The following is a 26,783-nucleotide window of genomic DNA, read 5'->3' as shown; positions in this document are numbered from 1 at the left end:
ATGTTTTGGGTCTGCGTGTGTTTTATCATACGTTTCTTTAGAATTTTGGTGACAATGTAATAAGAAAATACAGGTTTCTGTTTTTTAATAACTTTTTTTTAAAAAGATTTTATTTATTTATTCATGAGAGACACGGAGAGGCAGAGATACAGGCAGAGGGAGAAGCAGGCTCCTCGGAGGGAGGCTGACGCGGGACTTGTTCCCAGACTCTGGGACCACGACCTGAACCAAAGGCAGATACTCAACCATTGAACCACCCAGGTGGCCCAAGGTTACTTTTTTTAATTAGGTTCTTTAAGAACCAAGGTTACTTTTTTTTTAAAGCAGCTTTAATTAGATACAATTCATATACCATACAATTCATTGGTATTTATTGTATTCATAGAGTTGTACAGTGATCACCAAGATCCATTTCAGAACATTTTCGTCACTCCAGAAAGAAACCTCATACCTATTAGCAGTCATTCGCCTTTTCTCCAAATCTCTCAGCACTTTGCAACCACTAATCTTTTTCTGTCTCTGTAGATTTGCCTTTTTTTTTTTTTGTTGTAGATTTGCCTTTTAGAGACATTTCATATAAATAGAATTATACCTTCATCATACTTGTAGCTTTTTGTGACTGGTTTTTTTTCCAGTTAGCATAATGATTTCAAGGCACCCATGTTTCAGCATGTATCAATAATCTATTTCTTTTTATTGCCGAATTTATTTGTTTTCTATTGTTGCTATAACAAGTTACCACAAGGTTAGTGGCTTAAAAGAACACAAATCTATTATAATTCTGTAGGTCAGAAGTCCAAAACAGATGTTACTGGGCTAAGATCAAGGTGTTGGCCTAGGAAACCTGAAAGACTGCACAAAAAAATTGCTATAACTGATGAATGAATTCAGCAAAGTTGTAGGGTATAAAATCAGTGTTCAGAAATCTGTTGCATTTATGTACACTAATAATGAAGTAGCAGAAAGAGAAATCAAGGAACCGATCCCATTTACAATTGTACCAAGAACCATAAGATACCTAGGAATAAATCTAACCAAGGAGGCAAAGGATCTCTACTCTGAAAACTATAGAACACTTTAAAACAAAACAAAACAAACTATAGAACACTTTTAAAAGAAATTGAAGAAGACACAAACAAAAACATTCCATGCTCATGGATGGGAAGAACAGATACTGTTAAAATGTCCATTCTACGTACCCATTCAATGCAGTCCTTATCAAAATAACACCAGCATTTTTCACAGAGCTAGAACAAACAGTTGTAGAATTTGTATGGAATCAGAAAAGACCCTGAATAGCCAAAGTGATGTTCAAAAAGAAAACCAGGGGCACCTGGGTGGCTCAGTTGGTTAAGTGGCTGCCTTTTGCTCAAGTCATGATCCCAGGGTTCTGGGGTCAGGCCCTGTGGTGGGCTTGCTGCTTAGTAGGGAGGGGGTCTGCTTGTCCCTCTGCCTCTGCTCTTTTTCTCTCTCAGGTAAATAAAATCTTAAAAAAAGAAGAAAAAAAAAAAAACCCAAAGCTGTAGGCATCACAATTCGGGACTTCAAGCTGTACTACAAAGCTGTGATCCTCAAGACAGTGTGGTACTGGCACAACAGCAGACAAATCAGTGGAACAGAATAGAGAACCCAGAAATGGACCCTCAAGTCTATGGTCAACTAATATTCGACGAAGCAGGAAACAATATCCAATGGAAAAAAGACAGTCTCTTCAACAAATGGTGTTGGGACAGCAACATGCAAAGGAGTGAAACTGGACCACTTTCTTACACCACACCCAAAAATAAATTGAAAATGGATGAAAGACCTAAATGTGAGACAGGAATCCCTCAAAGTCCTAGAGGAGAACAGAGGCAGCAACCTCTGTGACCTTGGCCAAACAACTTCTTACTAGATGTCTCTGGAGGCAGGGGAGATAAAAGCAAAAATGAACTATTGGAACTTCGTCAAGATGAAAAGCTTCTGCACAGCAAAGGAAATAATCAATGAAACTAAAAGGCAGCCTACGGAATGGGAGAAGATCTTTGCAAAAGTGTTGGCAGAGCTGTACTCACATCTGGAGGCGTCAGGGGGAGATTGTTTCCTTTGCCTTTTCTAGGTTTGATAGGCCATCTGTATTTTTTTTTTTCCCTTTTATTTTCAAAGGCAGCAATGACACTGTCAGTTCCCATGTTACCATGTGTGTGGTTCTCTCAAACTGGGTATCATTTGATTAGATTGGGCCAACCTGGGTCAGCCAGGACAGTCTGTCCATTTCAGGAGAGATTACTGTAAGCACATCTAAATCACATCTGCAAAATTCTTTTGCCTTGTAACATATTCACAGAATCTGGGGATTAGCATAGACATCTTTGGGCAGCATTACTCTGCCTACCTTACTGTATGATACTGTATTAATGGACCATCTCAGGTGACAGGCATTTGGACTGTTTCCACTTTTCAAATCATGAGTTATTACTAGTAATGCTTGTGAACATTTGTGTATAAGTTTTCATGTAGACGTGTTTTCATTTTTCTTGGGTACGTTCCTAGATGTAGAATTGCCAAATCATGTGATAACTCTGTGTTTAACCTTTCATTAATGAACTGCCAGACTCTTTTCCAAGGTGGTATTTTTGTTCCTGCCATCAATGTATGAGGGTTTCAATTTCTCCACATTATTGTCAACACATTATCTTTTTGATTGTAGCCATTCTAGTGGGTGAAGGAAAGTCTTAATAGTGGTTTTGATTTGTGTGTCTCTGATGGCTAATGTTATTGAGCATCTTTACATGTGCTTATTGGCCATTTGTTTATATTTAAACTATTCAGATCCTTTGACCTCTGTGTGTGTGTATTTTTTAAAGATTTATTTATTGATTTTAGAGAGGGAGGGAGAGAAGGGCAGAGAGAGAGAGAGAGAAACAGACTTTCAAGCAGACTCTGTGCTTAACATGGAGCTTGACCCCAATGCAGGGCTCAATCTCAGGACCCTGAGATTGTGACCTGAGTCTTAACCAAGAGTTAGATGCTTAATCAGCTGAGCCACCCAGGTGCCCTCAGATCCTTTGACCTTTTGTAAAATTGTATTATTTGCTTTTCTTTTTTTTAAGAGAATTCAGTTTTTTTTTTAAAAGATTTTATTGAGAGAGAGTGCATAAGAAGGGGGCAGGGGCAGAGGGAGAGGGAAAAGCAGACTTCTGGCCAGTGAGCAGGGAGCCCAGCATGGGAGCATGACCTGAGTTGGAGGCAGACACTTAACTGACTGAGCCACCCAGGTGCCCCCTAACTGTTATTTAAAAAAAAAAAATCTAGATACAGGTCCCTTATCAAGATATATTATTTGCAAATATTTTCTCCCATTCTGTTGGTTATTCACTTTTTTGATAGCATCATTTGCAACACAGAAGTTTTAAATTTTGATTAAGTCTGATTTATCTAATTTTTTTTGGTATTGATACTTATGACTTTGGTATTATATCTAAGAAGGTCATGAAGAGTTACTCCTTTATTTTATTTATTTGTTTTTTAGAGAGAGAGGTGTGAGGGGCAGAAGGAGAGGGGGAGAGAGAATCTTAAGCAGCTCCTCTCCCAGACATGGGACTTGATCTCACAACCCTCAGATCATGACCAGAGCTGAAACCAAGAGTCAGATGTTTAACTAACTGAGCCATCTAGGTACCCCTGTATTTTTTTTTTTTTTTTAATTAATTTGTTCTGGGTGCCTTGCTGGTTCAGTTAGTAGAGGATGTGATTCTTGATTTCAGGGTCATGAGTTTGAGTCCCATGTTAGGTGTGGAGATTACCTAAAAAGAAAATCTTAAAAAACAAAAAACAAAAAAACCAGGGCAGCCCAGGTGGCTCAGTGGTTTAGCACCACCTTCGGCCCAGGGCATGATCCTGGAGACCCGGGATTGAGTCCTGTGTCGGGCTCCCTGCATGGAGCCTGCTTCTCCCTCTTCCTGTGTCTCTGCCTTTCTCTCTGTGTCTCTCATGAATAAATGAATAAAATTCTTTAAAAAAAAAAAACAAACTAATTTGTTTTTTATTGAAGTGTGATTGACAGTTATATTCAGTTATACAACATAATTATTTGATATTTGTATGTATTGTCAAATAATCGCATTATAAGTCTAGTTATCTGTCCCTGTACATACAGATTTTTTTTTCTTGTCTCTTATATTTTTTTCAAAGAGTTTTGTAGTTTTCTTACATTTCAGTCTGTGTCCCATTTTTTGAGTTCATTTTTGTGTGTGAGGTGTGAGGTAGGGGTCCAATTTCATTCTTTTGTATGTGGATACCACGTTGCTCCAGGATGTTAAGAAAACTTATTTACCCATGAATCGTTTTGACACCCTTGTCTTAGGGTTTATTTTTTGATGTAGTTTCCAAGGACTAATTTGAGACCAAAACCCTTGATTTACTCCTTTCTTCTTTTAATTCTATCAGGAAACTAAATAGTTATTTTTAAGCAGTGGGCATTTTTGAGGTAGGCATTTTTGAAGCTGTACAGCTATTTTAAGCAAGGTAACAGGAGAAGCCTTTAACAGTTAACTCTATCTTCTCCTTAGTCTAATTTCTAATTTTTTTAAAAAGATTTTATTTATTTATTCATGAGAGACACAGAGAGAGGCAGAGACACAGGCAGAGGGAGAAGCAGGCTCCCTGCGGGGAGCCCGACATGGAACTCGATCCCTGGACCTGGATCACACCCTAAGCCAAAGACAGACACTCAACCACTGAGCCACCCAGGTGTCCTGTAAATTTTTGTTCTTAAATAATTTCTCAGGCAGCCCCAGTGGCCCAGTGGTTTGGTGCTGGATGATATCCTGGAGACCCGGGATCAAATCCCACGTCAGGCTCCCTGCATGGAGTCTGCTTCTCCCTCTGCCTGTGTCTCTGCCTTTCTCTCTCTCTCTCTGTGTCTGTCATGAATAAATAAATAAAATCTAAAAAAAACCGGTTCTCCAGAATTTATTAAAAAAAATGATTTCTCATCTTAGGTTGAGTTAATCCATACTAAAATAGTATTGTTTTAGTTCCTTCAGGGGTTTTTACTTGTTTGGTCTGATAAATAAAAAATCTGGAACAAACTGTCAAATATGCTAATTGGTGGTAATTCATTGAATAATATAGGAGTCTGAATCTATTCATTTGCATGCTCTCTCTCTAAAATCTTAAATTTAAACGTATACTCTAGTAGGCAGAAAAATGGATCTCTAGAAACATCCACGTTTTAGTCCTTGGAAACTGGATAAGTTACCTTATATGGGAAAAGGAAATTGGACTACGTGATTACTGTTAAAGACCCTGAGATGGGGAGGTTATCCTGAATTATCTGGATGTGTCCAACATAATGACAAAGGTTCTTAAAAGTGGAAAAGGGAGACAGAATAGAGTGTTAGATGTGGTTATGGAACCAGAGTCAGAGAGAGGCAGAGTAGCTGGCTTTGAGGATGGAGGATGTGGATGACTTAGAAGTTTGCAAAGACAAGGAAATAATCTCCCCTAGAGCTTCCAGAAAGGGGTGCATCCCTACTGATTCCCTTGATTTTAGCCCACTAAGATCCAAGTCAGAGTTCTAACATGCAGAATTGCAAAATGATAGCTTTGCATTGTTGTGAGCAACTAAGTTTATGGTAATTGGTTACAGCAGCAATAGAAAACTAATACATATACAAAAATAGAAAAAATGGCATATATATATTTAAAAAAAACCCTGTGTACCATTATTTAACTTCAAAGTTGTCAATTCATGACCAGTCTTGTTTCTTCATCTCCCTCCCCAGTTCCTCACTACTCATTTTTTTGAAAGTTTTTAGTTTTAAATATTTTATTTTTAAGTAATCTCTCCATTCAACATGGGGCTCAAATTTACAACCCTGAGATTAAGAGTCGCATGCTTCACTGAATAAGCCAGCCAGTTGCCCTTGAAGTTTTTATTTTAATAAGGCAGTGCTCATCATGACGTATACACTCCTTAATCCCCATCACCTATTTCACCCATCCCCTTCTACCTCCCTCTGGTAACAGTTTGTCCTCTATAGTCAAGAGTCTGTTTCTTGCTTTTCTGTTACTCTTTTTATTCTCCTTTGCTCATTTGTTTCTTAAATTCCACATATAAGTGAAATCGTGTGGTATTTGTGCTTCTCTGACTTATTCACTTAGCTTTATACTTTCCATCCATGTTGTAGCAAATGGCAAGATTTCATTCTTTTTCATGGCTGAATAATATTCCATTATACATATAAAACATCTAATATTAAATATTAATATATTAAATATATATATTTACCACGTCTTTCTTATCCATTCATCAGTTGATGGACACTTGGGATGCTTCCATCTCTCTTGGCTGTTGTAAATAATGCAACTATAAACACAGGGGGCATGTATCCCTTTGAATTAGTGTTTCTGTATTCTTCAGGTAAATACCTAGTAGTACAATTGCTGGATCATAGGGTAGTTCTATTTTAAATTTTTTAAATTTTATTTATTTATTTATTTATTTATTTATTTATTTATTTATTTATTTATGATAGTCACAGAGAGAGAGAGAGAGAGAGGCAGAGACACAGGCAGAGGGAGAAGTAGGCCTGCGGGGAGCCCGATGTGGGACTCCATCCTGGGTCTCCAGGATCACGCCCTGGGCTGAAGGCAGGCGCCAAACCACTGAGACACCCAGGAATCCCCAAAATATTTTATTTATTTATTTGAGAGAGCAAGCGAGAGAGAGAGCATGAGCACATGAGTCGGTGGGAGAGGCAGAGGGAGAAGCAGACTCCCTGTTGAGTGCAGAGCCTGATGTTGAGGTTGATTCCAGGATCCTGAGATCAAGACCTGAGCCGAAGGGAGATGCTTAACTGACTGAGCCACCCAGGCACCCCTATTTTTAACTTTTTGAGGAACCTTCATATTGTTTTTCACAATGGCTGCACCAGCTTGCATTCCCACCAGGAGGGTTCCTTTTTTCTCCACATCCTGGCCAACATCTGTTGTTTCTTTTGTGGTTGATTTAGCCATTCTGACAGGTGTGATGTGATATCTCATTGTAGTTTTGATTTGCATTTCCCTGATGATGAGTGATGATGACCATCTTTTCACGTGTCTATTGGCCATCTTGATGTCTCCCTTGGAGAAATGTCTGTTCATGCCTTCTGCCCATTTCTTAATTGGAATATTTGTTTTTGGGGTATTGTTTTAGTTTTTTATATATTTTGGGTGCTAACCCTTTATTGGATGTCATTTGCAAATACTGTGACTCTCTCTTTAGGTTGCCTTTTAGTTTTGTTGGTTGTATCATTTGCTGTACAGAAGCTTTTTTTTTTTTTTTTTGTACAGAAGCTTTTTATTTTGATTTAGTCCTGATTTATTTTTGCTTCTGTTTCCCTTGCCTCAGGGACCTGTCTAGAAATAATTCCTATGGCTGATGTCAGAGAAATTACTGCCTCTGCTATCTTTCAGGATTTTTATGGTTTCAGGTTTCACATTTAGGTCTTTAATCTATTTTTTTAAAGGGAGAGGGGCAGAGAGAGAGAGAGAGAGAGACTTAAGCTGGGTGTGGAGCCTGATGGGGGCTCAATATCAGAAACCTGAGGTCATGACTTAAACTGAAATCAAGTCCGACACTTAACCTACTGAGCCATCCAGGTGCCCCTCCATTTTGAATTTATTTTTGTGTATGGTGTAAGAAAGTGGTCCAATTTCATTCTTCTGCATGTTGTCCAATTTTCTCAATACCATTTGTTGAAGACAGTCTTTTTTTCCCCACTAGATATTCTTTTCTGCTTTGTTGAAGATTAATTGACCATATAGTTGTGGATTTATGGTCTGGATTTTCTATTCTGTTCCATTGATCTATGTGTCTGTTTTTGCGCCAGGACAGTACTATTTTTTTAATTTTTTAAATTAAAAATTTTTTTTTAAGATTTCTTTTTTTAAATTTTTAAAAAAGATTTTATTTATTTATTCCTGAGAGACCCAAAGAGAGAGAGGCAGAGACACAGGCAGAGGGAGAAGCAGGCTCCATGCAGGGAGCCTGACGTGGCACTCAATCCCGGGACCCCAGGATCACACCCTGGGCAGAAGGCAGGCGCTTAAACCGCTGAGCCACCCAGGCTGCCCAGTACAATACTATTTTGATTACTATAGCTTTGTAATATAACTTGAAGTCTGAAATTGTGATGCCTCTAGCTCCGCTTTTCTTTTTCAAGATTGCTTTGGCTATTTGGTGTCTTTTGTAGTTCATACAAATTTTGGGGTTGTTTGTTTTAGTTCTGTGAAAAATACTTTTGATATTTTTTTAATTTTTTAAAAATTTTTATTTATTTATGATAGTCACACAGAGAGAGAGAGAGAGAGAGGCAGAGACATAGGCAGAGGGAGAAGCAGGCTCCATGCACCGGGAGCCCAACGTGGGATTCGATCCCAGGTCTCCAGGATCGCGCCCTGGGCCAAAGGCAGGCGCCAAACCGCTGCACCACCCAGGGATCCCAATACTTTTGATATTTTGTTGGGGATTGCATTAAATGTATATAGATTGCTGTGGGTAGCACAGACATTTTAGCAGTATTTGTTCTTCTGTCCAAGAGCATGGAATGTTTTTCCATGTCTTTGTGTTGTCTTCGATATCTTTCATTGTTCCTTAGTTCTCAGAGTACAGGTCTTTCGTCTCTTTGGTTAGATTTATTTCTAGGTATCTCGTTATTCTGGTGCAACTTACTCATTATTTTGATGCCGATCCCAGGAATATCTTTTCATTTGTAAACAGTTTAGTATTTGTCTATATAAATGATGTAGTGACAGTACCACTATATCACATAAAGAATGCAAATAAGTATTGATTTTAATATTGAGAAATTTGGCAAGATAAAAGCAATTGACTCTGAGAATGGTATGTTATGACATGTTTAAAAACTCTTCTGATACGTTGTTTAGCATACACTATAATTTTCATTCTAGTGTGTCTTTAAGCTTTTATAACATAATTAAAACTAGTTTAATAATAAAAGTTGGATTTTAAATTTATTTTAAAATATCTATTCCCTAATTAAGATAGAGAGAAACTGGTAGTTTGTATTTTAAATTAGGAATTTTTTATGTAAAATACAGGCAATTAGATTTAATTTCTGCATTAAATAGATATTTCCTTCTTTTAGGTTGTTGGAAGTCAGAATACCTTTCTCCAGGTAAAAAGTAATCCCAGAATATGCAGTTTAAATCTGCCTACTGAGGGAAGTGCTAGAGAAATTAATCATGAGTGTAATTACAGTGAAAAACACTGTTCTGAAGCATCTGTAACAGCAACATTAGATCTACCTCATACAGGTAAGACTGCTTTTTATTGATTAGATTTACACTTGACTAGTTGTAGTACAGTATTATTTAAATTGACTATTTTTTTATTTTAAAGATTTCATTTATTATTTATTCATGAGAGACAGGGGGGTGCGGGTGGTGGTGCAGAGACACAGGCAGAGGGAAAAGCAGGCTTGATCCAGGGAGCCTGACGTGGGACTCGATCCCGGGTCTCGAGGGTCATTCCCTGGGCTGAAGGCAGCACTAAACCATGGAGCCACCCGGGCTGCCCATTTATTAAATTGACTTTTTTTTTTTAAATTGACTATTTTGAATGAATGTTATATTTGTAATGCCCCTAGATTGTTGGCAATTCAGATTCTTTTGGTCATAATTTCTTTAGTGATTGGATTAATAGCCACATAATTCAAATCTTATACTTTATAGTAGATATCTAAGACTGTTTATTGTGAGCTTGTTGGTCAAATATGGTCTGTTCCTCTAGTACCAGAATTCTGTTTAAAGATTTGATTAAAAAAAAAAAAACTATAAAAACCATGTTGTTGGCGCCTTCCTGGCTCAGTCATTAGAGCATATGACTCTTAATCTCAGGGTCATGAGTTCAAGCCCTACATTGGGCATAGAGCCTATTTAAAAAAGAAACAGAAAAACATGTTAAAAGTACTAAGTTGGAGAGATGAACTTGAAATGAGTAAAATTGTTAATAATGGTCCATGGAGTACCTTCAGCTCAGTTAGATTTTGTATTGTGAAGGTACATTATTGAAGGAGAACCAAGGATTTAACAGATGCTCTCTCCCTGTACTGTAGAATAGAGTTAAAATAATAATTTTGCTTCTTTTTTTATCTGTCAGAGATTAATATTTTAGAAGTAATTAAAACAGTAAATAGGGTTGTTTACTGGTGTTTGTTTGACCTTGTGAAAGATAACATTAAGACTACATTTTTCCAAATGACATTTTTTTGTTGAATAAACAGATTCAGGGAGAGAGCCCCAGCTGGTCTATAGAAGAGTAATTGCCATCCTTAAGATACCAGTGCGAATCAGTAAGATTCCTTAAGCACTTAACCTTTTGAAGGAAGTTCTTGAAGTTTGTGAGGATTAATACATTTTACCAATGAATCGGTTCATTTCTTGTTGGGGGAGAAAGGAATTCTGTATTTTCCCAACTGACTAGCATTCTTAATTTCATTTATGTGTTCCTTGTAACTTTTCAAAACCTGTGACTGGTGTCAGGACAAAGTTGAGAAGGACTTTTGGAGCTGGATGTAGAGATCTGAGATCTCTGAAGACAGCTCTGGGTATGGCAGTTTAGCTGCTGTGCTGTCTCATTGATTTGCTCTCTCCTTATTTCTTTTCTCCTTGTCTCCCTTCCTATTTTTCTTCCATCTTTGTTAAGTGAGTATCCTGTTTTCCCAGGTATTCTTCTCTACGGCCAAGCCTGTGGCAGATAATGATCCCATGTATGCCTCTTTCTTTTCTCTTATGGTAGCTAATCTCTTCACTAGAGAATGATATTTAGACTCTAATACATTTCGTGTTACTGATTTGCTGCTTTATTTTTGTTCTACTATAGTTTCTCACTCTCTAACCTGCTAAATATGAGAAGGGAGTTAAGAGTTAAGATAAATTGAAGAGGGAGTTAATTTACTCAACCCTTAATCCCTTAATCCCTTCTCTGATTTAGTACATTCAGTGGACTGGGGAACCTTTGCCAACCTCCTGACACCCTCCTGCCTCTCATTCAGAGAGAGGTTAATTGGGGAAAAGAGCATTGTGAGAAACATCTTGCTTTCTGTGGTGGATTACTGGAGAGGGATGTTTTATGTAGAAAAATATGGAGATGAGAGACCCACATAGTATACATTCACCTCTTCCCATCTTTTTATTTTTTTTTTTATTTTTTTTTTTTTTTCTTCTTCCCATCTTTTTAATCCTAGATCTAATCTACCTTGAAGTGAGGTCCAAGCCTGTTTGTCCCAGTTAAAATGCCCTCGTTTTCCCCTGTCATCTCTTTATTTTGAAGAATTTCCTAGATGTAGAGAAGTAGAAAGAATAATCTAATTATCATCCTAAATACTGCAGTTAACACTTTGCTTCCTGACCCCCCTATGCCCCTATTTTTTTTCTAGATCATTTGCAAACATCATCTGTAAATACTTCAGCATGTATTTCTTAAAATTATCCCTAATAATTAATATTTAATGTCCACTTCATCAGTAATATCATTTTTGCATAAGCTGATTTAAAATTTTTTTTTTTAAATTTTTATTTATTTATGATAGTCACACAGAGAGAAAGAGAGAGAGGCAGAGACACAGGCAGATGGAGAAGCAGGCTCCACGCACCAGGAGCCCGATGTGGGATTCGATCCTGGGTCTCCAGGATCGCGCCCTGGGCCAAAGGCAGGCGCCAAACCGCTGCGCCACCCAGGGATCCCGCATAAGCTGATTTAAATTTGGTTTCTTTCTCTACTGAAAGTGCCCTGATGAGTATATTTTCACTCCACTGAACTTCACTGGCCACTTCAGGTCTCTTTATAACCCTGCACCTTTGCAGATAATAGTCTCTGTGTGAGAATGAAAGTGTAAGTCTGATGTGGAGAACAAAGGCAGAAGAAAAAAAAAAATTAAACTTCCTTACAGCTTACAGCCCATTGATAAGTACTTGAGACAGGCAGAGTGACCTTCCTCCAGGAACTCAACTGCCTCAGTGTTAATACTTTGCTAAGGGCAAAAGGCAACCCTAGCTGGACATCAGCCTGACCTCCAGGATCCTGTAGGTCTTTAACATATAAAAATCCCTTTGGAAACTTCCTTTATCTCTACCCCTGCCCCTCCAAGATACATGTGAGCAATCATCTTCTAGGCATATGGCCCAGTGATGTACATCTGAAGGGACTCATGAATAAGACTTTACTAGACAGTAAATGACCTTTTCCTAACAATAGCTAGCCCCCTCCAGGTCCTGGAAACCTTGCTTCCAGATTCCTTGGGGATTACACTATCCCTAACCCCCTCCCAACTTGAAAGTATGTAATCAGCTACTCCTCCCAACCCCAGTGCTGTTCCTTCTGCCCACGAGTCCTGTCCCTGTGCTCTAATAAAACCACTTTGTTTGCATCAGAAACATCTCAAGAATTCTTTCTTGACTGTTTGCTCCTGGATTCCCAACATTTCACATCAGGGCTACCATTAATGATTTCATCCATGGCTTTTTTGGAGGTTGTGCTATAAGATTAGAAGAGCAACTTCTGTCTTTAAAAAAAATTTTTTTTTGGTCTTGTCTTTGGCCTCTACTCTTTGCCTTGGCTTGAGAAAATTAAAGGGAACATATAATGGGTTGAATTGTATCCTAAAAAAGATGTCTTTTAAGTCCTAACCTCTGGGAAATGTGACCTTATTTGGGAAATAGGGTCTTTGCAGTTGTAATCAAATTTTTTTTTAAAAGATTTTATTTATTTATTCATGAGAGACACAGAGGCAGAGACACAGGCAGAAGGTGAAGCAGGTTCCCTGCGGGGAGCCCGATGGGGGACTTGATCCCAGGACTCCGGGGTCACGCCCTGAGCTGAAGGCAGACGCTTAACCGCTGAGCCTCTCAGGCACCCCTCAATTTAAGATGAGATCATAAGGTGTTAGGGTGGGGCCTAAATCTAATGGTTGATGTCCTTATGAGGAGAAAAGTCCACATGATGATGGAGGCAGAGATTGGAGTAATACAGCTGTAAGCCAAATGCCACCAAGGATTATTGGCAACCACCGGAAGCTAGAAAGCGGCAAGGAAGGATTCTTCCCTAGAATTTTCAGAGAAAGGCCTTGCTGACAACACTGATTTTGAACTGGTCTCCAGATTTTGAGAAAATAAATTCTGTTGTTTTAAGCCACCTAGTTTTTGGTACTTTGTCATGGCAGTCCTCAGAAATTAATGCAGGAAGCCTTAGACCTCCTGGTGCTCAGAACAATACTTACTTTCTTTAGAAACAGAAAGAAATTGTTTCATTCTTTCTGATTCCTTCTCATTCTCTCAAACTGTTCAACCACACTGTATTGTGTTATATTTTATTTATTTACCTGACTAAAGTGTGAGTACAAAGCCAAGAACTTTCTCTTGTTCAGGTTTTAAGTCAAATAATAGGAGTTCAAAAACATTTTATGACTGAATGAAAGGATCTTGGAAAACTTGTCAAGTCCCTTGGATAAGTTCTTTGGCTTTGAAATTCTTCAGAGAAGTCAGTGGTCAAGAAGAGTTACTGGAATATTATAGTTTTCAGGGTTTGGTAATATTTGAAAGAGCAGCTTCAAAAAATGGAACAAAAGTCATATTGTAGTAGATAACTAATGAGTGGAAACAGGCAAATGGAGACACTGAATCTAAGTAAATGAAGTATGTTAAAATAAATTTGGTTGTGAAGAGAAGGAATAGTATCCTGAGGGAGAGCAGGGGACCAGAGAGGTTTTTTTTTTGTTGTTGTTTCTTAAGATTTTATTTTTTTTAAGTAATCTCTGTACCCAACATGGGGCTGGAATCCACAGTCCTGAGATTAAGAGATGTATCCTCTACTGACAATCACCGGGCACCCCGTCATTGTTTTTTAAAAGTATTATGTTATAGGCTGTAGGGAATGAGGTCGTAAAGAGGGGGAAGATTAGGATATGAAAAGGGAATGATAGGGATGCGTGGGTGGCTCAGTGGCTGAGCGTCTGCCTTGGGCTCAGGGCTTGATTCCGGGGTTCTGGGATCGAATCCCGCGTCGGGCTCCCCGCAGGGAGCCTGCTTCTCCCTCTGCCTGTGTCTCTGCCTCTCTCCCTTTGTCTCTTATGAATAAATAAATTTTAAAAAGGGAATAATAAAATCTCTTTCCTGTGTAGATACTAGATAAGGGGTTTTCAGTTGGGTCTGAAGTCCTTGGTGATGGTTGAGTGTCTTCTCAGGGGTTTATAAATTCTTGGAGAAGCTTAGAATTTTGTGTTTTAACTGATAGGAATAAATGCATGTAAGCATATGCTGCATCTTTGCATGGCCACATTATAATTATTATCAGTTTTCGTGTCTCCAAATGAGAACAGAGGTGAACAGGATATGTTAGTGGTATACTCCTAGTAAACGCAGGTTTTATATATTCACTTAGGATGGTCAAACAATCGATCCATTGTATGTCCTGTTGAAAAAGGCTGTGCCAGATTAGTGGGTGTCATATTAATGTGGTGAATAATAGTTTAGTATCAGTAAGGTATCACTATTCTATTAAATTTATATGATTTTGAATTTTATTGGTTTCATTTATATTTAGTTTATAAATGTTTATTTTTTTATTGTGATAAAACATGAATAACATAAAATTCACCTTTCTTTTTTTTTTAATTTTTTTTTATTGGTGTTTAATTTACCAACATACAGAATAACCCCCAGTGCCCGTCACCCATTCACTCCCACCCCCCACCCTCCTCCCCTTCTACCACCCCAAGTTCGTTTCCCAGAGTTAGCAGTCTTTACGTTCTTTAACTATTTTAAAGTGTACAGTTCAGTGGCATTTAGCATATTTACATTGTTGTGCAACAGTCACCACTCTCTATGTCTAGTTTCATCTTGCTAAAAGGAAACCCTGGACGAATTAAGCACTCAGCTCTCCCTTCTCCCCTGGCTGCATAGTCCCTGGCACCCACCAGTATGGTTTCTGTCTCTAGGGATTTGCCTGTTTTGGAAATTTCATATGAATAGAATTATAATATGTAGTCCCTTATGACTTTATTTTTTTATTTTATTTTATTTTTTAAAAAGATTTTTATTATTCATGAGAGACACACAGAGAGAGAGGCAGAGACACAGGCAGAGGGAGAAGCAGGCCCCATGCAGGGAGCCCTACGTGGGACTCGATCCTGGGTCTCCAGGATCACACCCCGGGGCTGAAGGCAGTGCTAAACCACTGGGCCACTGGAGCTGCCCTTTTGACTTAAAAAAAAAAGTAATGCATCACATGGTAAGGAATTTAGAAGACATGAAGAATATACTAAAAAGATTCCCTTTCCTGATCCCTAGCCATCTAATTCTCCAGAGGCAAACCAGTTATCAATTTTTGAGGTATCTTTTTTGAGATATTCTATACATTTGGAAACATATTTGTATGTATGTATTCTCCCCATACAAATGATTGTTCACCAGCTGCACTGTTCTGTACATTGCATTTTTTACTATAACAGTATATTTTAGAAATCTTTTTGTCAGTACATTCAGAACTACCTTATGTTTTCTTTTTTTTAAAGATTTATTTATTTTGGAGAGAGAGTGCGTACTAGTGGGGTGGGGGAGGAGCAGAGGGAGAGAATCCTGGAGCAGACTCCCTGCTGAGCACAGAGCCAGATATGGGACCAGAAGCCAGGTCCCTGAGATCGTGACCTGAGCTGATATCAAGGGTCTGCTGCTCAACTGACTGAGCCACTCAGGTGCCCCCTAGAACTATCTTACGTTTTTTTAAAAGCTACTAATATTTCATCATTATGGGTATGCCAGATGTATTTAACTGATGCTTTATTAAAGGATGTTTATGTTATTTGGGATCTTTTGTTGTTATAAGCAAAGCTACAATTAATGACTATATATTATATACATATGTGAGAATATATCCATAGGATAAATACTCTGGAGTGGAGTGCTGGTTTCAAGGTATGTGCATTTATCATTTTGTTGGATAATGATTAATTGCCCTCTGCAGAAGCCAGAAGTTTATCTTTCCACCAGCAATCTGTGAGCAATGCATGTGCAATTTATTGTGATGCTCAACTATGCGGCTATATTTTTTAATATTTGATAATCTAATTGTCAAAAATATTATTTTGTTGTGCTTTTCTTAATTATTTATTTTGGAGAGAGTGTGCACATGCATGAGCAGGGGGAGGAATAGAGACAAAGGGGGAGAGAATCTCAAGGAGACTCCTTTTTTTTAATTAAATTAAATTAATTAATTAATTAATTTATTTACTTATTTATGATAGTCACACAGAGAGAGAGAGAGAGAGGCAGAGACACAGGCAGAGGGAGAAGCGGGCTCCATGCACCGGGAGCCCGACGTGGGATTCGATCCTGGTCTCCAGGATCGCGCCCTGGGCCAAAGGCAGGCGCCAAACCGCTGCGCTACCCAGGGATCCCAAGGAGACTCCTTCTGAGCACACACCCTGAGATCATGACCTGAGCCCAAATCAAGAAATGGATGCTTAACCAACTGAGCCTGTTGTGCTTTTTAAGTTAAAGTTTTTAATATTACATTTTAAAAATGTTTCAAACTTAGAGAAAAATTCAAGAATAGTACAAAGGGACTGCCACAAATTTTACCACATTCATGTGTGTAATTTTTCTGAACCAATTGAGAATAAGTTGCTGACACGATGCTCCATCATTCTATAAATTCTTCAATCTGTATTTCCAAACTCTATATAATAAAGCACAACAATGCCACCATCAGAATCAGGAAGTTCTCTTTGATACAATTCTACCCTTAACCTACAGATCCAGTTCAACTTTCTTGTCTTGTCTCAATGATGTCCTTCGTATCAAAAATGAATTTAAGAAATGAATAAATAAATATTTTTTCCTATTAGTCTAGGATTACGTGTTGTATTTAGTTGCATGTCCCTTTAGTCTCTTTTAATCTGCAACAATTTTTTAGTCTTTGCTTCTCTATTGTGCAGAATTTTAATACTTTTGAAGAGTACAGGCCAATCATTTTATTTTATTTTATTTGAGAGAGAGCACGAGCATGAGAGAGAGCACACGATCAGGAGGAAAGGGCAGAGGGAGGGGGGAAGCAGCAGGAAACCTGACGCCAGGTCCAATCCCAGGACCCCAAGATCACCAACTGAGCCACCCAGGCGGCCTCATGCCAATCATTTATAGAATATTCCTCAATCTGGGTTTGTTGATGTTTCCTTATGAATAGATTCAGGTATACATTTTTGGCAGGAATATCACAAAAATATTCTTGGTGTAACATTAGGAGACATGTGTCAATTTATTAAGTTTGGTTATTTACATAAATTAGTATCTGGTAGGTTTCTTCACTATAAAGTTATTATTTCTGCCTTTGTACGTACTTAATAAGTATCTGTGGGAAGAGCATTTGAAACTGTTAATATTTTTGTATTTAATCAAGTGTTCATTTAGTAATTTTAGCTTTCATTGATTCTTGCTTGAGATTTTCTAATTATACTTGTATTTTTTAGTTAGCATTCTGCTGTATGCAAGAGCTTTTCCTTCTCCCCGTTTATTCACTAATTTTTGCAGATTCGTGAGTTTCTATTTTATTTGCTTGGCTATCTGTTATTGTTATTTATTGTGATGCTTAGATTGATTTGAATATTTGTGTCCTTTTAACAATCCCCATTAATTTTTTATTACTTTTGTACTTTCTTGTACAATAATATCATCCTTGACCCAGTTCTTGAAATTAGCCAAAGACCGGGATACCTTTTTGCTAGAGAATGGTTTTTAAAAACCAAGATCTAAAAATTAGAGCAGAAGACAAACCATTAGAGACTCCAACTCTGGGAAACAAAGAGTTTCAGGAGGGGAGGTGAGTGAGGGAGATGGGGTGACTAGGTGACAGGCACTGAGAAGGGCACTTGATGGGATGAACATTGGGTGTTATACTATATGTTGGCAAATTGAACTTAAATTGAAAAAAAACAAAACAACCCCCCCCCCCCACCACCCCACCACCACCAAGATCTGGGTACGAGGTGTGCACATTGATACTGAAGTGTTATTGCTTTCAACCCTTCCAGTGATCACCGCCAGGAAATACATATATACGGTTACATCTATATTTATCTGTATATTTTAAAAAAATGTGAGTTCATACTAATACTCCAATTGCAGTTTAGTGCCACAGGATTCATTCTAATCTTCACTACTTCCATATCTGTGGTGTCTTATTTTTTTTTTAATTTTATTTATTTATTCATGAGAGACACAGAGGCAGAGACACAGGCAGAGGGAGAGCCCGATGCAGGACTCACTGCCAGGACCCCTGGGTCATGCCCTGAGCCGAAGGCAGATGCTCAACCACTGAGCCACTCAGGCGTCCCTACAGCCTCTTTGATAGTGAAAAAATTGGTTACCATTATCCTCAATATATTTACTTATTTTTCATTTTACTAGTATGTAAATAGTCTACCAAAAAATTAATGTAAATATTGTAAAAAAAAAAAGTTTAAGATTTTACATCCTTATGAAAAATGGTTATTTGAACGAAATTTAGAAATTTAGATTTTTCTTACAAAAATTATGTTGACACGATAAGGCTTCTTTTGTGTACGTATGATTTTATTGACTTTCTTTGTTCCATCATAAAAGGGTATTTTTACAAAATATTTATGGATTTCTTAACTTCTCCCAAGTGCCTATAATCCTTTGATACTCAAATCAGTCTTTCTAATCACCTATCCCATCAGCTTTTTGCAAAATTTGCTGTTGATTTTTATCATATTGTCATGTGGTCTTCAAAAAAACTTTGATATTATAGTTCTTAAAGGATATTTGAATGTGAATGTGAACTTTAAAAAATTTGTAATCTGTTAATGGATGAATATTTTTTCTTTTAGAGTGACTCTTAATTATATAACTGTTAGGAATCAGATACCGAATACTCAGATTCTCTATATTCGTATTTCTGTTAGGAAGGTATATTGAGAATTCAGGAGGCCACCCTTTGTGCTTTAAGGCTCTTTTATGAAGATTTGGGTCAGGGAATAAGTAGTTGTCTGGATTTGGGGTATGTGTAGAGTTGTTTTTCAGTCAAGATTAATTGACAATCTCAGGAGCCCAGTCTGCTAAAGATGGAAAACATGATAGGTATATTCCTATCTTTAAAAAAAAATACCAGTGAAGATAATTCTCCCTTAACTAATCTGCCATTAGTTCTTAAAATAAAGAAGGGCTTTTGAGCAACCAAACACTGGGACTATTCATTTGAAATCCTCCCTTGGACAAAAGTGAATAAATTTTCTCAACTTTATCCTGGCATCAAGCCGGTAAAAAAAGATCCTAGTCATTTGAATATTGACTCCTTATATGCATCCCTCCAAATCGTCTTAAAGCACATTTGAAACTACTAGGTATTATCCAGGACCATCTGTAGGAGATTGAGTTACTAAATTCTCTCCTGAGTATCAAGCGTTGCCTACTCTTCTGTAAGACACAGCATGCATGAGAAAAGGCAATAATCAGATATACATATTGAGCGGTGGTTCTTAATTATTACGCATTCTAGAAGGGCGTGTGTGTGTGCGCGCGTGCGCATGGGTCTATCTGTAGAGGAGGAGGTGTTGTAATGCCAAAACTATTATGTGCTCCTTCAGATCTGGTAAAATCAGGAGGGTCTTGAATGGCCTAACTATAAGTTAGTTTTCTTCCCTACTCTCCTCCTGAGGAATGAGATCCTCTAGCTAAACAACCCTCCTTATTAAATAGATCTGGTGCAGTTTCTGCATATCTGTGAATAACAGCTTTCATTTCCCTGCCAGCTGCAGAATTATTTAAACAAGCCAATCACATCCTCTTCTAGGATCCAGAGGACACCTCACCCTTTTGGTACTGCAAAGCCTGCTTTGCACAGCTCCTAGTGGTTCATTTTGTTCTGGAGGGCAATCTCTGTGCGCCGGCCCTGCATGAGTGTATGTGGCCACAGCTAATTTTACCTGTCCAGTATCAGGTGTTGTGTATTTGACCATCCTTGTAACTCTCGAACAGGAATCCTTTTTTCACCAATGAGGTAAATAGGGAGGCAGTTAAAACAGAGGGAGACATGCATTTTTCCAGGGAGCTTCACCAAGTTTCTCAAATAGTCTTGTAACTCTTGCCGTCCCTCCTCCCGAGGCTAAAAACTACTGGTGTATAAACTTTGTAGGATGTATTTACTAAGCTCTTTTGGAAAGTTTCTTTATTGCCTAGCATTTAAGCATGTGAAGTTTGTTTTAAACTTCCTCAGTTACTTGGATTAGGTATAAAATGGGAGTATTCCTGTTTGAGCCGAGCTTTAATCTGGGAGCCTGCTTTATGCTTTTGGGAGGGCTGATGTTGAATAATTGAAATAATAACAATGTTCAGCTTCTACTTTCGGGGAAATGAGTTGTGTTCATATGTTGCCTCTTTGAATCCTTACGTAAAAACAAATGTGGGGGCGCCTGGGTGACTCCGTTGGTTAAGTGTCTGACTCTTGATTTTGGCTCAGGTCATGATCTTGGTCAGGATTGAGCCCTGCATCCGGCTCTGTGCTCTGTGCAGTCTGCTCCTCCCTCTCCCTCTGCTCCTCCTCCCACTCATGCTCTCCCCCCTCCCCCCAACCAAGTAAGTAAGTAAGTAAATAAATAAAATCTTAAACAAAAACAAAATGTGAAGTGGTGATTTAAGCAAGACAAAATAGGCAAAGAGGATAAGCACAGCGGAGAGAAAGATAACACAATTTTAAAATATCAGTTAATATGCTTTTAGTTTAAGTATTAATAAGAGTACTGGCTTATATAATTGAGTTTTATTGGCATTTGTAGCTGGAAATTCCAGGCTTCAGGGTTGACTGGTCTAGCTGTTTAAAGGATATGATCATGAGCCTAGTTTCTTTTTCTCATTTGTCCAGGATTGGCTTCGTTGTTATACTGGCTTCCCTCATCGTGAGTGATAGATTTCAGCAACCACTGGGGCCATATACTTCCTTTTCCTCATCCATCTAATGGCAGGCAGATGCTCCCTACTCATGATCATTCAATACGATCTCTTAACTTCATTTTGATATTGTGCCACTTTCTGTGACCACGGGATTCCTAACCTTAGACCTATATTACCACTGTAAAGAAGACTTACTGGCTTGTACGCTGAGAATCATTAGTGTATAAATCAGATACACATTCTTCAGCTTTGTCCCTGGAAGTGAGTGCTATCTCATCCTAATTTCCCAGCTGCTGCACGATGGAGTAGAATGGGTGTTAGTGGGACCCCTGGACATTCATGATGTTAACTCTACTGAGAAATGATTAATTGAAAAAATGTCTGAAATAAATATGAGTAGCTTAGCAACATTTTTAGTGTACAAAATTTAACTAAAGGCTAGGCTCCTGCAAACTGGCTTCTGGGGCAGAGGCTCCTTTAGTTCAAAATAATTTTTAAAAAATATTTGATTTTTAAGTAATCTTTGTGGGGCTCACACTCACAACCCCGAGATCAAGAGTTCCACGCTCTACCTACTGAGCCAGCCAGGTGCTCCTCGTTCAAAATATTTTTACCCCGAGAACAAGACTTAACCAAATAGGGAGCCCAAATAGGGAGTATTCATAGAATACTATGAAGATGTATGTAAATTTAGATTGTGTAGAGTAACTCTGTGATTCAAGTAGCATAGTTGCAATAAATTTTATAATTTGACTCTGAGATAATATAAAATGTATTTATTGGTCTCTGACTGTGGTTGCTGACATAGAGCTCCAACAACCCTTTTAATTTCTTCAGCGATAACAGTACTAGGAACATTTTTTGTTCTAGTATTTGATCTATGACCCTGCTTCCCGACATATAGAGTTCCTAAATCCTTCTGAATTTCCTGGGCTATAGTAGTTTCTTTTGTTCTAATGAGGGGATTCTTGGTGGGCTCCTGGATGGGGGCTGGTTGCCAGGAAGACCAAACCATTACAAGCTTGGAATTCTCAGCCTGACTCCATCCTTCAGAGAGGGCAGGGAAGTTGGAAGTGGAGTTAAATGATAGGTCATGCCTGGCAGAGGAAGCCTCTGTAAATGGTACGCGGTCCGGAGAGCTGGGTTGGTGAACATGTGGAGATGTTGGGAGACTGGCTGCCTGGAGAGGGCGTGGAAGCCGTGTGGCCCTTCCCATGTAACTTCCATCTGGATCTTCATCTGTATCCTTTTATAAAAAATTGGTAAATAACCAGTAAACTCTTGTCCTGAATTCTGTGAGTTGCTCTAGGGAGTTATGTCTAGCTGCTTGGTGACGTGAAGCACAGGTGATGACTTGAAATGGGCATCTGAAGGCGGCAGGGTGGTGGGGGCACTCTTACGGGACTGGGCCTGTAACCTGCGGGATCTGCTGCTACCTCCAGGTGGATAGTGCCAGGATTGAGCTAAGTTGTAGGACACCCAGCTGGTATCACAGAACTGTTTGCGTGGGGAGACCCCCCACATCCTATGTGGGAAGTACTGTAGGTGTGGTGGTTGTGTGAAAGAAAGGAGTAACACAAGAAGAGGGCGGAGTTGGTGTTTTTTTTTTTTTTTTTTTAACTCAGACTTCTTCAGTTCTATAAGGATTACTAAGACCCCTGACATCTAGTTTTTGATTGTCTCAAGTGCCTGGTATCACAGACTGTCATCACCAAAGCACAGCAGTGACGTATGAGATAGAAATGCCACAGCAGCGTGACTCTTAGGCGTTGGATTCACCCTCGTTCTCACCCTATTTTATGTGGCAGATTATTTTGTTGTTTCACCTTCGTCACATGTTGCAGTGTGAAATATTCAACATAATCTCGCCTGCCTGCTCAGATCCCCTCGATGCCCCTGCCCCTAGGCTGCTCTGCCTCTGTAGCCTCCTCTGTTGCTTAGCAGAGCAGCGGGGCCCTGCTCCTTGGTGGTGCCCAGCCAGCCAGGCTGACGTGGGATGCTCTGGGGGGTCTCCTCCTGCTGTTCTTTCCGATCTTGGGTGAAAGGCCAGGACACAGGACTCAGGGGTCGCCCCCTGCACGTTTGTGGAGGCTGGAGGACACGATCTGGAAGTGCAGTGAGGTTTACTGTTAGTGGGATAAACACTGCCTAGAGGAAAGTAGGGGAGAGGAGAGAATCTTCCAGATTTTATTCCTCTTTTTTCTCTGTGGACTACGCTGAGGTTTTGTTTTGTTTTGTTTTGTTTTTGTAGACTATCAGGAGATGGTGCAAGGAGAGTACCAAGTAGATGCATTTGCCAAAGCGACCTATCGTATCTTTTCAGAGCTTGTTGTAAAGTGGTAGCTAGCACTTTGCTTTATGTGGTTCCTTGCCTTTGTTTCCCTTTTTTAAAAGCCTGATGCCCTCTGTGAGCAACTCCCAGATAAAGCCACTAGCATTCTAATCATTGCTTCAGGTTCTATTTACCAGAGAATTTGGGCTAAGATAAATTGATAAGGCATGAATTTGTGCCTTTTTTTTTTTTTTTTGGACTGTCCTAAGATCTAGAAATAATTTCAGTAGTCACAGTACTCTTTTTGCCTAAAAAAAATTTATGGAAAAAAAATCACCCCTACTCCATAGTTATTTCTTATTGTTAAATTTAGTAGATGTAATTATTTAAATTCTATTTTAGAAATTTGTACTTAGTATATTTTTAATGGCTAAAGAGTTAAAATGTATTAACTACTATTTTTATTTTTTATTTTTTTATTTTTTATTTTTTTCCAAGAGTTAAAGCAGAAATTTTAAAAATCCATTTTATATACTGTTTTAGGGACAAAAAAATGTAGTCCTCAACATTTAGGAAATCAATTTTATCCTCAGAAGTGCTTTGGGAGAAGACAGATTCTTGTGCCCTTTCCTCCAAAAGATACTTCTGTTGATATTCCTGAAAATGATGTGCTGCGGGATGCCTGGGTGGCTCAGTGGTTGAGCATCTGCCTTTGGCTCAGGACGTGATCCCACGGTTCGGGGATCGAGTCCCGCATCGGGCTCCCTGCATGGAGCCTGCTTCTCCCTCTGCCTGGGTCTCTACCTCTCCCTCTCTCTCCCTCTCTCTGTGTCTCTCATGAATAAATAAATAAAATCTTAAAAAAAAAAAAAAAAGAAAATGATGCGCTGCGAGAAGACAGATTCCTTTGCCCTCTCCCCTCAAAAGATTCTTCTATTTATACCCCTGAAAATGATGCATTTATAACCCCACCTCTCAAGGACAATCCTGTTGAGATCCCTCAACCTCTGCAAAGAGTGAAGAGATACTAGCAGAGAACCTTCTCAGGATGCAGTGCCTCGCTGAGGTGTAGTGCAAAGGATCCATAAAATGGTGGTTGCTCCAGGGGAGTGTGTTTGCTCCTGGTAGGCCGCTGTGAGAGAGCCCGCCGGCCCAGCAGGGCGGCCCCTAGGTGCGAAGTGTGGCCAGATGGGACTGCATGGCCTCCAGAGCCGCTTCCTCCTCCTCATCTTCTGATGCAGCCATCGCTCCTGAGGTTCGGGCCCTGCAGGGGCGTCGGTCACTTTACTAGGTGCTTTGCCTGAGGCCCCTGCTGTGACTTCAAACGATTTTGTCATTTCATCCTGATCATCCATGCTCTCAAAAGTGTCCTCTAACATTTCTTCTATGATGCCAGCCTCCATCATCTGTTTGGATAGCTCTTTCATGGTGGCCTGGATTTCTGGGATCTTCACGAGACTGCATGGCCTCCATCACTTCTGCTCTTCCGCAGGGAACCAGCCACTCGCAAAACCGCCAGCTGGTTCTTCATCCCCATGAGCACAGAGTTCACGTGAGCCTTGAAAGCTTAGAGCTTGCTCACAGCCTTCCTTGACCTGATCATCTCCTGGGCTAGGACCACACAGACGGCCTCCTGACCCTTCTTGGCAGCATCCTTCACTGACCATTTTACTTTTTCTTTTTCTCTTTGGATATCTCTTATTTGACTGTCAACTCTCATTCCCTTTCTTATCTTCAGTGACCATTCATTGACCAGCTCTTTGGGTGGCTTCTTCTGGGTTTTCCCAAACAGCCCCATGGTGAACTGAACTCGTCTTGCCCCTGCCGGCTTTCCGTTCCCTGCTCCCAGGCAGGTCACCGGCAGCCGCCTGGGCGGGGCAGGTGAGAGGAGACATATTTTTATTTTTAAGGATAATTTTGAACATTTTATAATTTTAAAACATTAAGAGAAATTGAAAGAATCATACATTGAACACCCATATGCCCATTACCAAGATTCTACAATTAGAATTTTATGGCATTTGCTTTATTACTTATCTATCTATTCATTTGTCAATCTTCTTTTAAAATTATTTAATTTATTATTATTATTACCTTTTTTTTTTTTTTTTAAGTAGGCTCTATGTCCAATGTGGGGCTTGAACTCACAGCCCCTAGATTGAGTCACATGCTCTACTGATTGAGCCAGTTGGGTACCCTAATCTATCTTACTTTTTAAAAATGAAATAAAGAAATTTTTATTATTAGAGTATAGTTGACATACAATCTTAAATTAGTTTCAGGTGCATAGCTCCAGAGTGACTTGACAGTTTATACTTACTCAGTACTCCCCATGATAAAATGTAGTCACCATACAACATTATTACAATATCATTGACTATATTCCCAATGCTGTACTTTTTATCTCTGTGACTTATTTATTTTTTAACAGGAAGTTTGTAGCTCTTAATCCCCTTCATCTGTTTTGCCCACTCCCCACCCCCTTCCCTCTGGCAACCATCAGTTCTCTGTACTTATGAGTCTGTTTCTATTTTCTTGTTTGTTTATTCATTTTGTTTTTTAGATTCCACATATGAGTGAAATCACATGGTATTTGTCTTTCTCTGTCTGGCTTACTTCGCTTAAGATAATACCCTCTGTGTCCATCTGTGTTATTGTAAATGACAAGATCTTATTCTTTTTTATGGGTGGGTAATAGTCTGTTATGCACGTGCGTGTGTGTGTGTGTATGTGTGTGTGTGTACCACATGTATATCCATTCGTCTATCGATGGATACTTAGGTTGTTTCCATATCTTGGCTCTTGTAAATAATGCTGCAGTAAACATAGGGGTGCATATATCTTTTTTTTTTTTTTAAAGATTTTATTTATTTATTCATGAGAGACACAGAGAGAGAAAGAGAGAGACAAGGTAGAGGGAGAAGCAGGCTCCCTGCAGGGAGCCCGATGTCGGACTTGATCCCGGGACTCTAGGATCATGACCTGAGCTGAAGGCAGATGCTTTAACCGCTGAGCCACCCAGGTGTCCCACTTTGGGTAAATTTTTAATGGAATTACTATATCGTATTACTATTTTTTTTAATTTTTATTTATTTATGATAGTTACAGAGAGAGAGAGAGAGAGGCAGAGACACAGGCAGAGGGAGAAGCAGGCTCCATGCACCGGGAGCCCGACGTGGGATTCGATCCCGGGTCTCCAGGATCGCGCCCTGGGCCAAAGGCAGGCGCCAAACCGCTGCGCCACCCAGGGATCCCCTGTATTACTATTTTTAATTTTTTGAGGAACCTTCATACTGTTTTTCCAGTGTTTATGCCAATTTTTATTCCCACCAGCAGTATGTGAGTGTTTTCTCCTCTATATTCTTATCAACACTTGTTATTTCTTATCTTTTTGATACCGACCATTCTGACTGGTATGAGATGATACATCATTGTGGTTTTAATTTACATTTCCCTGATGATTAGGGATGTTGAATGTGTTTTCATGTGTCTGTTGGCCATCTGTATGTCTTTGGAAAAATGTCTATTCAGGTCCTCTGCCCAATTTTAAATTGGGTTA

General features: G+C 39.1%; 1 protein-coding gene and 1 pseudogene across 3 annotated transcripts in view; one reads left to right on the top strand and one right to left on the bottom strand.

Moving 5' to 3' along the window:
- Positions 1-26,783, top strand: part of RAD54B (RAD54 homolog B) — a 99,390-nt gene that overhangs the window by 5,458 nt on the left and 67,149 nt on the right. For all 3 annotated transcript variants that reach the window (XM_038579775.1, XM_038579773.1, XM_038579774.1), the window contains exon 3: positions 9,138-9,306. In XM_038579775.1, coding sequence (XP_038435703.1) covers positions 9,138-9,306 — 169 coding nt within the window. The remainder of the gene's footprint in view (positions 1-9,137; positions 9,307-26,783) is intronic.
- LOC100683855 lies at positions 24,392-25,022 on the bottom strand (annotated as a pseudogene).

Source organism: Canis lupus, chromosome 29 (assembly GCF_011100685.1).
Source record: "Canis lupus familiaris isolate Mischka breed German Shepherd chromosome 29, alternate assembly UU_Cfam_GSD_1.0, whole genome shotgun sequence".
Lineage (NCBI taxonomy): Eukaryota > Metazoa > Chordata > Mammalia > Carnivora > Canidae > Canis > Canis lupus.
This window is presented reverse-complemented; position numbering and strand designations above follow the sequence as displayed.